This window comes from Podarcis gaigeae, assembly GCF_964106915.1.
Source record: "Podarcis gaigeae genome assembly, chromosome: Z".
Lineage (NCBI taxonomy): Eukaryota > Metazoa > Chordata > Lepidosauria > Squamata > Lacertidae > Podarcis > Podarcis gaigeae.
In genome coordinates, this window is record NC_139691.1 from 24415316 (window position 1) to 24427988 (window position 12673).

The 12673-nt window shown below is 44.7% G+C and overlaps 1 protein-coding gene across 3 annotated transcripts in view; it reads right to left on the reverse strand.

The window, feature by feature from the left end:
- Nucleotides 1-12673, reverse strand: part of LAS1L (LAS1 like ribosome biogenesis factor) — a 44669-nt gene that overhangs the window by 20901 nt on the left and 11095 nt on the right. For all 3 annotated transcript variants that reach the window (XM_083722298.1, XM_083722296.1, XM_083722297.1), the window contains exon 8: nucleotides 11632-11741. In XM_083722298.1, the coding sequence (XP_083578424.1) occupies nucleotides 11632-11741 (110 nt within the window). The remainder of the gene's footprint in view (nucleotides 1-11631; nucleotides 11742-12673) is intronic.

A 12673-nucleotide genomic window follows, 5' to 3' on the forward strand; every position in this document is an offset into this window, starting at 1 on the left:
AAGGCATCAGTGAAGCTGGCTCTCACTTCTTCTATCAGAAGCATCCCTTAACAGTACCAGCCCTGCCTCCACTGCTGCTGCCTGCTGCTTTTCTCCACTTGACCTTCAAACCTGCTGGCGGATAAGCAGCTCTGAAGTGGAAGACTTACAAGAGAAACAGCAGGCAGGGGAGAAGGTTAAGCACATGGACATAAACACAAACACTGCTTTTTGCAACTGTCTCTCATATATTCCATTTTTATCCTACCTCAAGCTCATGCTCAAGGATTTTCCATCCATCCCCACAGGGTTTGCTCTGGGGATGTGGTGGTACCTCATCAAAATGCCCTCAGGTGGGTCCCCTCCATTGCTGGGCCCCTGCGGCAATAGTAACAACACCATTTAAAGTCTCTACAAATGTTGTGGTGCAGTGCTTTGTCAGGGGGCATTGCGATGCACTGGCAGAAGCTGGTGCTTATTCAGAACTTCATCTATGAAATAAGGGGGACTGCTAGAGCTGGCATCCACAGCAGCCCAAGATGGTGTGTGGTGATGCCAGCCAAGGACCAGCCCCACGCCTCCTTACTTTCAGGGAAGTCAATGTATCATGTGTTCATGGACCATGCCCTGGGGTGTACAAACCCCTTATTTAACAAACAGGCATTTCTGCCCTGATCTGGCAACAATGGAAGGCTTAGACTACTTCTTTAAAAGGGAGGGAGAGAAAGAGGGAGAGGTGCACACGTCATAAACATATTTTTCTTTACCCTGGTAATTTTAAGAAAGCAAAAGCCACCCCCTCTTCACAAAGCCTGTTCAGAGCCTGGAGAAGTCCTGCAACAGAGAGAAAATGCTCAACTCCTGGCCTCTAAAAAGCTGCAGGCTATTTAAAACAGGTGGTTTCAAGGTTGTGGAAGGTAATGGGCCCAGCTCTTATCATGTCTCTGAAACCAAGGAAATTCTTCCCAATGAAATGGGGAACCAAAACTTGAGTTACTTGCTCAGTCACAAACCTCAACCCTCAGTGGAACTAGCTCAGGTGACCCATGGAGAAACCCCCTTCCTGGTTTCCATGCCCATCCATGTCCAGAATAGGTGCACCTTCTCTCCATATGTATATGGAGAGAAGTATAATGGGCTACCTCCCAGTAGCCCAGTTTCTGCTAGAACACCAATGTGACTAAGAACCTTGAACATTAAACTATCAACATCTTGAATAATATGACCTCAGCAATTCTGCTGCTAGTAGCCTTGTACCGATATTGCTAAGAAATTCTAGGAAAGTGGGGCTGGTGTGAGTTTTGCAAGGCTCTGCCCATCATCTTGATTCAAATAGCATCCACTCATATCTAAATATAGTTGAAAACCTGCTCATAGATCTCAGGAATGATCATGCAAAATTGGGTTATATCTTAAGAAAGCGTTTGCTAACCAGGTGTTCTCCAGATGTTTTAGACTACAACTCCTTTCAGTCCCTGGAAAGCAACCAGATTGGCAAAGGCTGTCTTAAGAGGTGTCCAAATGTACAGCAAACAAACAACATTCCAAAATATACAGGAAATATATAGTAAAGGCTGGCTATCAATATGTGATGTCAATCTTACTACACTGAATTTTATTTTATTTTATTTTATAGGAGAATCACTTCCATTTGGAGGGCTGCACCCAGGAGTGCCCTCTCTGGTGTAATAAGACATCTGGTTATCAAAACTTCCAAGCCACAGCTACAAAGGAAATTTCTACAAGTATGGGCAAGGTGGTCAGAGTTTGCCTAAAACTGATTAGTATGCTTGAGGGCAAGTTATCAGGCCCAACGGCCAGATGTTCTCCAGCACCACTTAAATGTTCTTGTGATATTACAGTATTGTATTCATTATATAAATTTATATACTGCTTCTCATATTTAAGTACCAAAGCAGCATACAACATACAAACACAATAGACCATCAGTTGGTGTTGGATAACAACTAGCTCTTTTTTCTTTTTTTTTACACTGAGTACAAATGATTGCTGCAGACTAGAGATGCGCCCACTGCTCCTCACTCTTGACCCCCATACATTTAAAAGGAGCACCTGAATGAAGCCTACACATAAACTTCTACATGTGTAATCTGGTACCTGGGAAGTGGGAGGGTCCCAGATTGAGCATTCTGTGCTTAGTGCATTACCATAAGACATTGTGCACTGGTGATTGCTTATTACATGATTTCTGATACTGAGAAGGAAATGGTAAAAGAAAGATCCAATTTGTTAGTACTCTCACAAATAGCAAAGTAGTTAGGATTACAATAAGATGATGCTGCCTCTGTAAAAGACATCGGCTTGAAACATTTCCAGACCTTTGACTAAATAAACAATCTATGGCCTTTTAGACAGTTGAGGGTGAGGGCAGTTGTTTTGTTTATTATATTGTTTGCTTTTACACTGTAAACTGTCCGGCAATCATCAGATGAAGGACAGCATATAAATTTGAAAAACAAATAATAAACATCCTGAGGGAAAGACATTGGCTCCCCATGGTGCAGATAATACTTTAAGGCATGGAGGTCAAGGAACAAGTCACAGTCAAACCTCCCATAGTTCTCCCCCCCACTTCCCCTCTTTCGTTACTAAATGTACGCATGAAAAAGGGTGAAAACCTAAATGACCTGAAGGGAAAGATAACTCTGACGTGGGCCTCTTTCCCCAAAGGTCACCTGAGGAACAATCATCATGTCTCATCAAGAGGACGCAGATGTTTTAAGAGAGGGGATTGCACCAATAAGTTGTTGCTTTCTAAATGCTATCCACTTCTTCAAAGTACTTCCCCACACCCTGGATGTTGGAAATTTTCCACTTGCTATGCAGCTGAAGCTGCATGGCACTTCAATCAGGTGGCAATGTCTACTTAATAAAAGTATAATAAAATAAACCGAGGGGGGGGGGAGAAGAGGAAGCAAAAACAAAACCACTCATACTCACATCCCTGAAGAGCTTGAGATCTGGTTTAAATTTCTCACCCAGAAGAACATCTACAACAGCCTTGGCTAACCTGGTGCCCTCTAGTCTTTTCAGATAATTATCATCATCATCATAATTTATTATTTATGCCCTGTCCATCTGGCTGAGTTTCCCCAGCCACTCTGGGCAGCTCCCAATCACATGTTAAAAACAATACAGTGGTACCTCGGGTTAAGTACTTAATTCGTTCCGGAGGTCCGTACTTAACCTGAAACTGTTATTAACCTGAAGCACCACTTTAGCTAATGGGGCCTCCTGCTGCTGCCGTGCCGCTGGAGCACAATTTCTGTTCTCATCCTGAAGCAAAGTTCTTAACCTGAAGCACTATTTCTGGGTTAGCGGAGTCTGTAACCTGAAGCGTATGTAACCTGAAGCATATGTAACCTGAGGTACCACTGTACAACATTAAATATTAAAAACTTCCCTAAACAGAGCTGCCTTCAGATGTCTTTTAAAGATAAGATAGTTGCTTATTTCCTTCACGTCTGAAGGGAGGGTGTTCCACAGGGCGGGCGTCACTACCGAGAAGGCCTTCTGTTTGGTTCCCTGTAACCTCACTTCTCGCAATGAGGGAACCGCCAGAAGGCCCTTGGCGCTGGATCTCAGTGTCCGGGCTGAACGATGGGGGTGGAGACGCTCCTTCAGGTATAGAAGGACCAAGTCCATTTAGGGCTTTAAAGTCAGCACCAACACTTTGAATTGTGCTCAGAAACATACTGGGAGCCAATGCAGATCTCTCAGGACCGGTGTTATGTGGTCCCAGCAGCCACTCTCAGTCACCAGTCTAGCTGCTGCATTCTGTATTAATTGCAGTTTCCGCGTCACCTTCAAAGGTAGCCCCACGTAGAACACATTGCAGTAGTCCAAGTGGGAGATAACTAGAGCAATGTACCACTCTGGCGAGACAGTCTGCAGGCAGGTAGGGTCTTAGCCTGCATACCAGGTGGAGCTGGTGGACAGCCGCCCTGGACACAGAATTAACCTGTGCCTCCATGGACAGCTATGAGTCCAAAATGACTCCCAGGCTGCGCACCTGGTCCTTCAGGGGCACAGTTACCCCATTCAGGACCAGGGAATCCCCCACGCCCGCCCGCTCCCTGTCCCTCCAAAACAGTACTTCTGTCTTGTCAGGATTCAACCTCAATCTGTTAGCCGCCATCCATCCTCCAACCGCCTCCAGGCACTCACACAGGATCTTCACCGCCTTCACTGGTTCTGATTTAAAAGAGAGGTAGAGCTGGGTATCATCTGTATACTGATGAACACCCAGCCCAACCCCCCCTGATGATCTCTCCAAGCGGCTTCATATAGCTATTAAAAAGCATGAGGGAGAGGACGGAACCCTGAGGCACCCCACAAGTGAGAGCCCAGGGGTCTGAACACTCATCCCCCAACACCACTTTCTGGACACGGCCCAGGAGAAAGGAGCGGAACCACTGTATAACAGTGCCCCCAGCTCCCAGCCCCTCTAGATGGTCCATAAGAATGTTATGGTCGATGATGTCAAAGGCCGCTGAGAGATCCAGCAGAACTAGGAAGCAGCTCTCACCTTTGTCCCTAGCCCGCCGAAGATCATCGACCAGTGTGACCATCGATCAGTGAGGCCTGTATCCCAATTGGAAGGGATCCAAATGGTCCGCATCCTCTAGGCGTGCTTGGAGTTGTTCAGCAACCACCCACAATTCCCATCAGTCCTAGCCAGCACCTACAAACTAACTATTATCTAGTACGCTTCAAGCTAATATGACTTGCACTAGCATTGATAAGACTAATTGAAAAGAAGACTATGCCATAAGAACCATAACCCTCAAAAGCAGAAAAAACAGACATTACTGAGCCTAGTCTTCTTTGACTTCTATACACCTCCAAATTTGTTGGCCACTTGGTACATATCAGAATAGCCAGTATTGAGGTATATGTGTATCAGTGTTTATATATATGGATATAGATACTTTATGACTGCACAACAATTATTCTTAATAATCCTATTCATTAACTTTGCAACATCCTTCAATACTTCATTCCAGTACCACCTCTGGTGTTGTTTTTCTGGGGAGATACTATTGAGGCAGCACTGCCAGCATTTTCCTGAAAGAAAAAAAATTCAGAGCCCTCATACAGAAAACCATTTTCACAGGTCATCATCATCATAATTTATTATTTATATGCTGTCCATCTGACTGGGTTGCCCCAGCCATATGGACATTCCTGCTTGTAGAGAGAGAACCTAATAAGAAAAAGCAGCCTTTGAAATTAGCTCCATATACACCTGTCCATATACATACACCAAAGGCCTGGTCTACGCGTGCTCCATAAATGAGGTGGTAGAATGCACTGCATCACCTTAGATTGCAGGTGGTGCCTGCCATTTTCAAATGACCACCCTATATAAAATATAATATAAAAATTATGCAAATACGAATCTAGCATGAAATGAGTGTGCTAGATTTTTACATGCAGAGATTCATTCCTTTTACATGGAACTGAGTCTAACCTGGGATTCCCCTGTAACCTACATTCTGAAGCAGGACAGTCCAACTTTCAACTTATGTCTTTCCACGTCATACTCCTGCATTTGTAATGGACTATATGCAACTGGCAGAGATGACTGGCAGAATTCGAGACCTGGGAGAAGAGAGGGTTGAAGAAGATTGGAGGAAATTTAAGACTTATTTACAAAAATATTGTGATTTGGTGGAAAGTTAAGTAGGATGTTTGATCATAAATAATTGGCCACCACAAAATCGGATTGGAACGGGATGTAAAGCGAGACTAAGAGAAACAAATTTTCAGAGGACTATATTTAAATAAGCGGTTATAAAATTTGCAAACTAGATGATAAATTGCATGGAAAAAATTTATGATGATGAAAATGGCGGTGGGAGATGTGAGGAAGTCCAAAGAAGTTATGAAACTCTGTTGAGATAAAAGTAAGGTTGTTTATTGTCTTTGTACTCCATTCTGTAAAAAACCCTAATAAAAAATTTTATTAAAAAACATACTCCTGCATTTGTAAACTGGGCAACACGTCCCTTTTGTGGCATTTCAATGGGTCAACCCTACAATCAACCCTCCAGCCAGGGTAAATTCTAAACTTCATTCACTCGGGCCACCTGGGTGCTGGAGATTGTTGGCAGACTCACAAGTTTGGGTCAAATTTTTGCGAGGACATCTATCAAACCACAGTATCATTCTCAAACGTTCAAGGTTTCAAGCAAAATAATTTACGCCCTATTTCAAGATTCCTGACATACTGAACACAAAGTAACAGTTACTCCCATGTTTTAGATTTGCTAGCCTTGGAAGGATTTTTATCAACAGTTAAAGATATTTTTTCAAAGAAGAGGATATTGGGCTGCTTGAAGGTTCTCCAAGGCCCTCAACGGAGTGACCCTCTGGGTGGGCTCCAGCTTGGAATCAGGGTTCAATCAACTGAGAACACATGGGCAGTGGGGAGGAAGGAAATGTGCCATTGGCAGCATTTTTATCTGTATTCCTTTGTTGCTCCGGTGGGAGAGGAGCTGGCAGCAACCTATGGCTTGGGTCGCTGCCAGGAATCTTCTGGAGCCATTGACCAAAGCCCCACACCTCCTCCCCATCTCTCTGGCACTAACAGAATGCAACACAGTCTCATTAGGACTGTCTTTCCCCATCCTCACACATGGAAGGGGCGATGCAACACCACTCCCATCACACATTTCAGCTCCCTAGACATTACCATGGGACAGAAGGAGACAAAGCGACTGCTGTTTTTGGAAGGAAACTGTAATATCTACTCCCAGCCACATTCAACAGATTACCTGTTATTGGGTCGCAGTAAGAAATTGCCAATTACTGACACTCTTGGCAACACAATAAACTACACTTTTTCTGCAGGAATCTCCAGACTGAAGTCAAAGCTCAGAAAAAATCATAAAACAAACAAATGCAATTAGTCACGGCAGTCTGATGCATGGGATGAGGACACAGCTCAGCAGCAGAGCACCTGCTTCCCGTGTACGTAGAAGGTATCAGGCTCAATCCTACTCATTAGCAGTTAGTAGATGTGAAAGATCTTCTACCGAAGACCCTCAGAGTCTGCAGACTCTCAAGAGTCTCGATCCAAGGCTGCTTCCTAGGTTCATATACTTATTGGGAAGAACAGGCTCTGTTTGAGCTGTTGTCCTAATAAATGTTCTAGCATCCTCTAGAAACAGACAAGGAGAGCACCTTTTTTGGCCTACAAATGCTCAGGTTCAATACTCAGCAACTGCAGACAATCAGGTAGGTAGTAAATGACGGAAAACCTCCACTTAACACTTTGAAGAGGCTCTTCCTGCCAGAGTTGACCATACTGGGCTAGAAAAATAAGAATTTCTTCTTATATAAATTTGTGGAAGAAAAAGCTACCGGTGGTTACTAGCAGTGATTATACTGAAATAAGGCAGCTTCCTGCGCTCCTCGGACAGTTTTTGTAGTCAGCACAGTTCTCTCTGTTATTGTTTACTGTTCAGACTAATTAATGCTTTAAAATAACTGGCCCAAATTCGACAGGCTGTAATTTTTGCTAGTCAAATGCTAAACCAATACCTACTCTCTCTGCCCATAGCATGCAGTGCCCTGGACTGTGACAGCTGATCTGTGAAAGAGAGCTGGTGGGTGAATTGCCTTGTCTTTGGGCAGGAGACAGACCCAGATGAACACCACAAATCACATGATATAGCAATTTAAAATGCTACTGCAGCCTCTTAAAAAGCAGAGACATCACCTTGCTGACAAAGGTCCTCATAGTTAAAGCTATGGTTTTCCCAGTAGTGATGTATGGAAGTGAGAGCTGGACCATAAAGAAGGCTGATCACCGAAGAATTGATGCTTTTGAATTCTGGTCCTGGAGGAGACTCTTGAGAGTCCCATGGACTGCAAGAAGATCAAACGTATCCATTCTTAAGGAAATTAGCCCTGAGTGCTCACTGGAAGGACAGACCCTGAAGCTGAGGCTCCAATACTTTGGCCACCTCATGAGAAGGGAAGACTCCCTGGAAAAGACCCTGATGTTGGGAAAGATGGAGGGCACAAGGAGAAGAGGACGACAGAGGACGAGATGATTGGACAGTGTTCTCGAAGCTACCAACATGAGTTTGACCAAACTGCGGGAGGCAGTGAAAGACAGAAGTGCCTGGTGTGCTCTGGTCCATGGGGTCATGAAGAGTTGGACACGACTAACAAAGAGGGTAAAGGGTAACAGCGTTTCGAATGCATTTAAGTTTATTTATGTTTGCAATAAACTACAATCTTCATTGTTAACTTAAGAACTTGACTGAGACTAAGTGATTTACCGGGGAGGACCTGGTCGGACATGACTAAACAACAACTGCAGCCTTGTGGCTACTGATCTCTTTCCCCCCACTACTTCGCTCTGAGCTGGACAAGTTTTTGCCTGTGAAGAAAGCAGCCTCAACAGAAACACATTTCCCTTCACTTTTTTGTGTGAAATGTGTTAGAAGCATGCACTGTGGTGTGTTCTCTTATCCAGGACTCCTAAGCAAGCTAGAGGTAGGGTGGTTGACCTGTGTTGCAGAGCCGCCTCCTACACTTCCTGCTGCCCATCACTAGAAAATAGGAGGCCCTGCTGAAATGCTAAGTGCCAAAAGCAAATTCCGCTTTATCAAGAAACAGCAGGACATGCTTAAAAGAAGGTCTCAGAAATGTAAATAAGAGAGCAGAACACTGAAGCATATCTTCTGCGCTGTCAGGGAATAATGCAAACAGAACAGTTGCTATGAGAACTCCACAATCTGCAGAGATAAGAGGGCACAAGTTCGTTTTCTGCAGATATTTAGGAGGTTAACACAACCGTCTCTCCTTCACAGCATGGTGGTCCGGACAATACTCTTCCCCCCTACACATGGGAGCAAGACTGCACCTTTCACCCCCTCTCTTGTGTTCACAAATGGGAATATATGAATAGTGAGTGCATGTGTAAAATCAAATGTGCATGAACCTGAACACTACAATCAATAGCCCAGATAAAATCTAGGCAGTGAGCCGGCAACCTGAGCCTATGTATATTTTACCCACAAAACATTCTATTCATGGATATCTGGGGATAGGACAGGTGCACCAAGAGTGCAGGGAGGTAATGCACACATTCAGTTCCTAAACACACATGAGAGAGAATGTCAAGTGAAGAGTACTGTATTGTTTTGTTCAAACTGGGCCAGAATCCCTTAATGGGCCTAAATACTATGGAAAAAGTAGTCAATTGGCACCCACAAAAGCCCACTAAGCAGAAGGACTCAGAGTGTGATAAGACAGAAAAGTCATGGTAAATCTTATTTCCTACAAACATTTAAAGCTAGAACAACTGTGCCTAAGCCCAAATGGTGCACGTGAGACATCCCAAAGTCTCTCATTTCATTCCATTTACTTGGAAAAAGGAGACAAGGCCAGCACATGCTCCAATCATAGCCTTGACACAATCCAGGAAGGGAAGTCATCGGGTCTCCTTATGAAACCGTCAGCCCTCAGCTGTTCAGTGCTTAGAGCAAAGCTCTCTGGGAAGCCCCAGCTACAGTTAACTGAGTTCTGTTGGACAGCTCCCCTTTAAAACTACAGTGGTACCTCGGGTTAAGTACCTAATTCGTTCTGGAGGTCCGTTATTAACCTGAAACTGTTCTTAACCTGAAGCACTACTTTAGCTAATGGGGCCTCCTGCTGCTGCCGTGCCGCTGGAGCACGATTTCTGTTCTCATCCTGAAGCAAAGTTCTTAACCAAAGGTACTATTTCGTATGTAACCTGAAGTGTTTGTAACCCGAGATACCACTGTATTTATATTTTATTAAAAGTTTTCTGTGAAAAAATAATATGAAAGAAAGGAAATGTGACTACAGTCATACCTCGGATTAAATATGCTTCAGGTTGAGCGTTTTCAGGTTACGCTCTGCGGCGACCTGGAAGTAATGGAACACGTAACTTCCAGGTTTTGCCACTTGTGCATGTGCAGACGCTCAAAATGACGTCACATGCATGCGCAGATGCAGTGAATTGCGACCCGCGCAGACGCGGGTTGCATTCTACTCAGGATGTGAATGGGGTTCCAGAACAGATCCCATTCACATCCAGAGGTACCACTGTACAGTGAAAGGGGTGGGGGGGGAGTAACCAAACAAAAACAATGCAAAAGAGTATGCAGTGGATTATATGGGTACATAAGTAATAGAGTGGTACCTCAGAAGTCGAACAGAATCTGTTCCAGAAGTCGGTTCGACTCCCAAAATATTCAGAAACCAAGGCACGGCTTCTGACTGGCTGCAGGAAGCTCCTGCAGCCAATTGGAAGCTGCGTCGGATGTTCAGCTTCCAAAGAACATTCACAAACCAGAACACTCACTTCCAGGTTTGCAGCATTTAGGAGCCAAAACAGACAAGTACCAAGGCGTTCAACAACCAAGGTACGACTGTACAATTAATCCAATAAATTTAAAATTATTAACAAGACATTATACTCTATGAATGGATTCCAAATATCATTGTATTTAACCGTACACAATCTGTGTCTAAAAGCAATCTATTCATATGTTGCTAGAGTTATCATATCTTCTATCCATTGATTGAAGGGAGCCATGGTATTATGTTTCCAGTGAATTAATATCAATTTTTTAGCAGAAGAAAGGGCATAGAAAGTCCATTTACGTTGACCTTTTGTCAGCTCCCTTAATATTCCTGGTCTCTAGTCAAAGCATCTGCTCTTGACATTCAGTTCCTACTGGACAGCTCTCCCACAGCTCTAGGCCTCATGCTCAGTACTTGCTCCTGGGAAAGGCTATAGCTCAGTGGTACAGCATCTACTTTGCATACAGAATCTCCCAGGTACAATCAGTGGCGTAGCGTGGGGGGTGCAGGGGGGGCCAGGTGCAAAATCTGGGGGGGGGCACGCTCGCACTCGCAGCTCTCTGCCCCTACCTGGCTCACTCACTCTCTCTCTCACTGCAGTGCTGGCTGTGCGAATCCGATCCGAGCCGCCGGGTTCCGCCCACTGTGGAGGGGGTGGGTGAAGGCGTGCGGTGCGGAGAGAGAGCGAGGGACTATCTGGGGGAGGGACAGTGCAGCGGCCGCCCAGCGCAGCGCTGAGCACGGGAGAGAACTACACCAGACCAGACCAGGCAGCAGCAAGAAGAAGCTGGCAGCGGCGGCAGGTTAGGGGGCGCAAATTACTTGCCTTGCCCCGGGTTAGGGGACGCAAATTACTTGCCTTGCCCCGGGTGCTGACAACCCACGCTACGCCACTGGGTACAATGCCTGGTATCTCCAGGCAGCACTGGGATGCAACCTGCTGGAAATCCTGGAGAGCTGCTACCAGTTGGTTCAGAAAATATTGAGCTAGAAGGACCAATGATATGCTTCTGTATAAGGCAGCTTCCTGTGTCTGCTTTTTGTGTCCCCTCACTCTGCTCAAGGCTGCCAGAAAAAGACACTTTGGTATAATTTTGCATGGCTGCTCCTGCGTATTTACACATGCAAACTAATTTCCCCTGCCTTCATAGGTGGGGCTCTGTTATCATGGCATAGTATCTAACTGGGAAATATCATGCATCAAATGCTATGTACTTGCAGGCACGGTAGACACCTGCCACTGTGGGTCTCAGTCTCAACTAGGTTAAAGTCCTTCCTTACCTGTTCTCTAGGAACAACTCTTTCACCTGGGCCACAATCCACTGTATCTCTGCGGAAGAGTTGTACCACAATTTGCAGACCTGATTGATGTCCTGCTCTTGCTGGAGAACCTAACACAAAGAGGAAGACTCAATTAACAGGCTGGATTGTTGTATGTGGGGCTGCCTTTGGGTCTGGTTCAGAAGCTCCAGAATGTGGCAGCCAGATTGCTGGCCAAGAATTACATGACACCACTGTTAAAACAGCTGCACCAGGTGTCCATCTAATACTAAGCCAGGTTCAATGTCCCTGCATTAATTTGCAAAGCTCTGAATAATGTAGATCCAGGACACCTTGGGAATTGCCTAAACGCTTATACCCCAGCTTGATAATTGAGATCATCTGCAGGAGCATCTTAGGTTGTTCCCTAAGTTGGTGAGGCTCCTTTGCCAACAAGAAACTGAGCCTTTAGTTTCACTGGCCCAGTCCTGGGGAACATTCAGCCAACAGAGATCGAGCAGGTGCCTTCTGTGACAACTTTTAAACAGCCGCTGCTGAAACTTTTTATATTCTGTTATGCCTGTGTAGGCAATTAAAATATAAAATGTTCCACAACAGTTAATTGATATCCGTTTTTAACCTTTTAATATGGTTTCTATTGTACTGTACCATTTTATGTTTTATTGCTATAAACCACTTGGATACATTTTTATGACACAGCAGTATAGATATATATTTATGAACATATAAATAAACAGGAGGAATTGTGCTGTACAACACCAATGGTGAAAAAGAAACCAGGAGTAAGGTGGCCAGTGAAAAATAGCCTCACTGGAACTATCCATCAGCGTTCAGGGATGGGTCATCCATTGCTACTCATCCATTGCCAGTGCAGAAGTTATGGGCTTTCATGATCTGTACCAGTAAGAAAGGGTGGGGAATCAATCTACCTCTTTATTATGTTCAATGATGAGAACTGGGGTGGGGCAACTTTCTGGCTCCACGGGCCAGATCCTTATCAGGATCAGCCTCGCTGGTCAAATTGGACAGGCAGGTGCGGGTT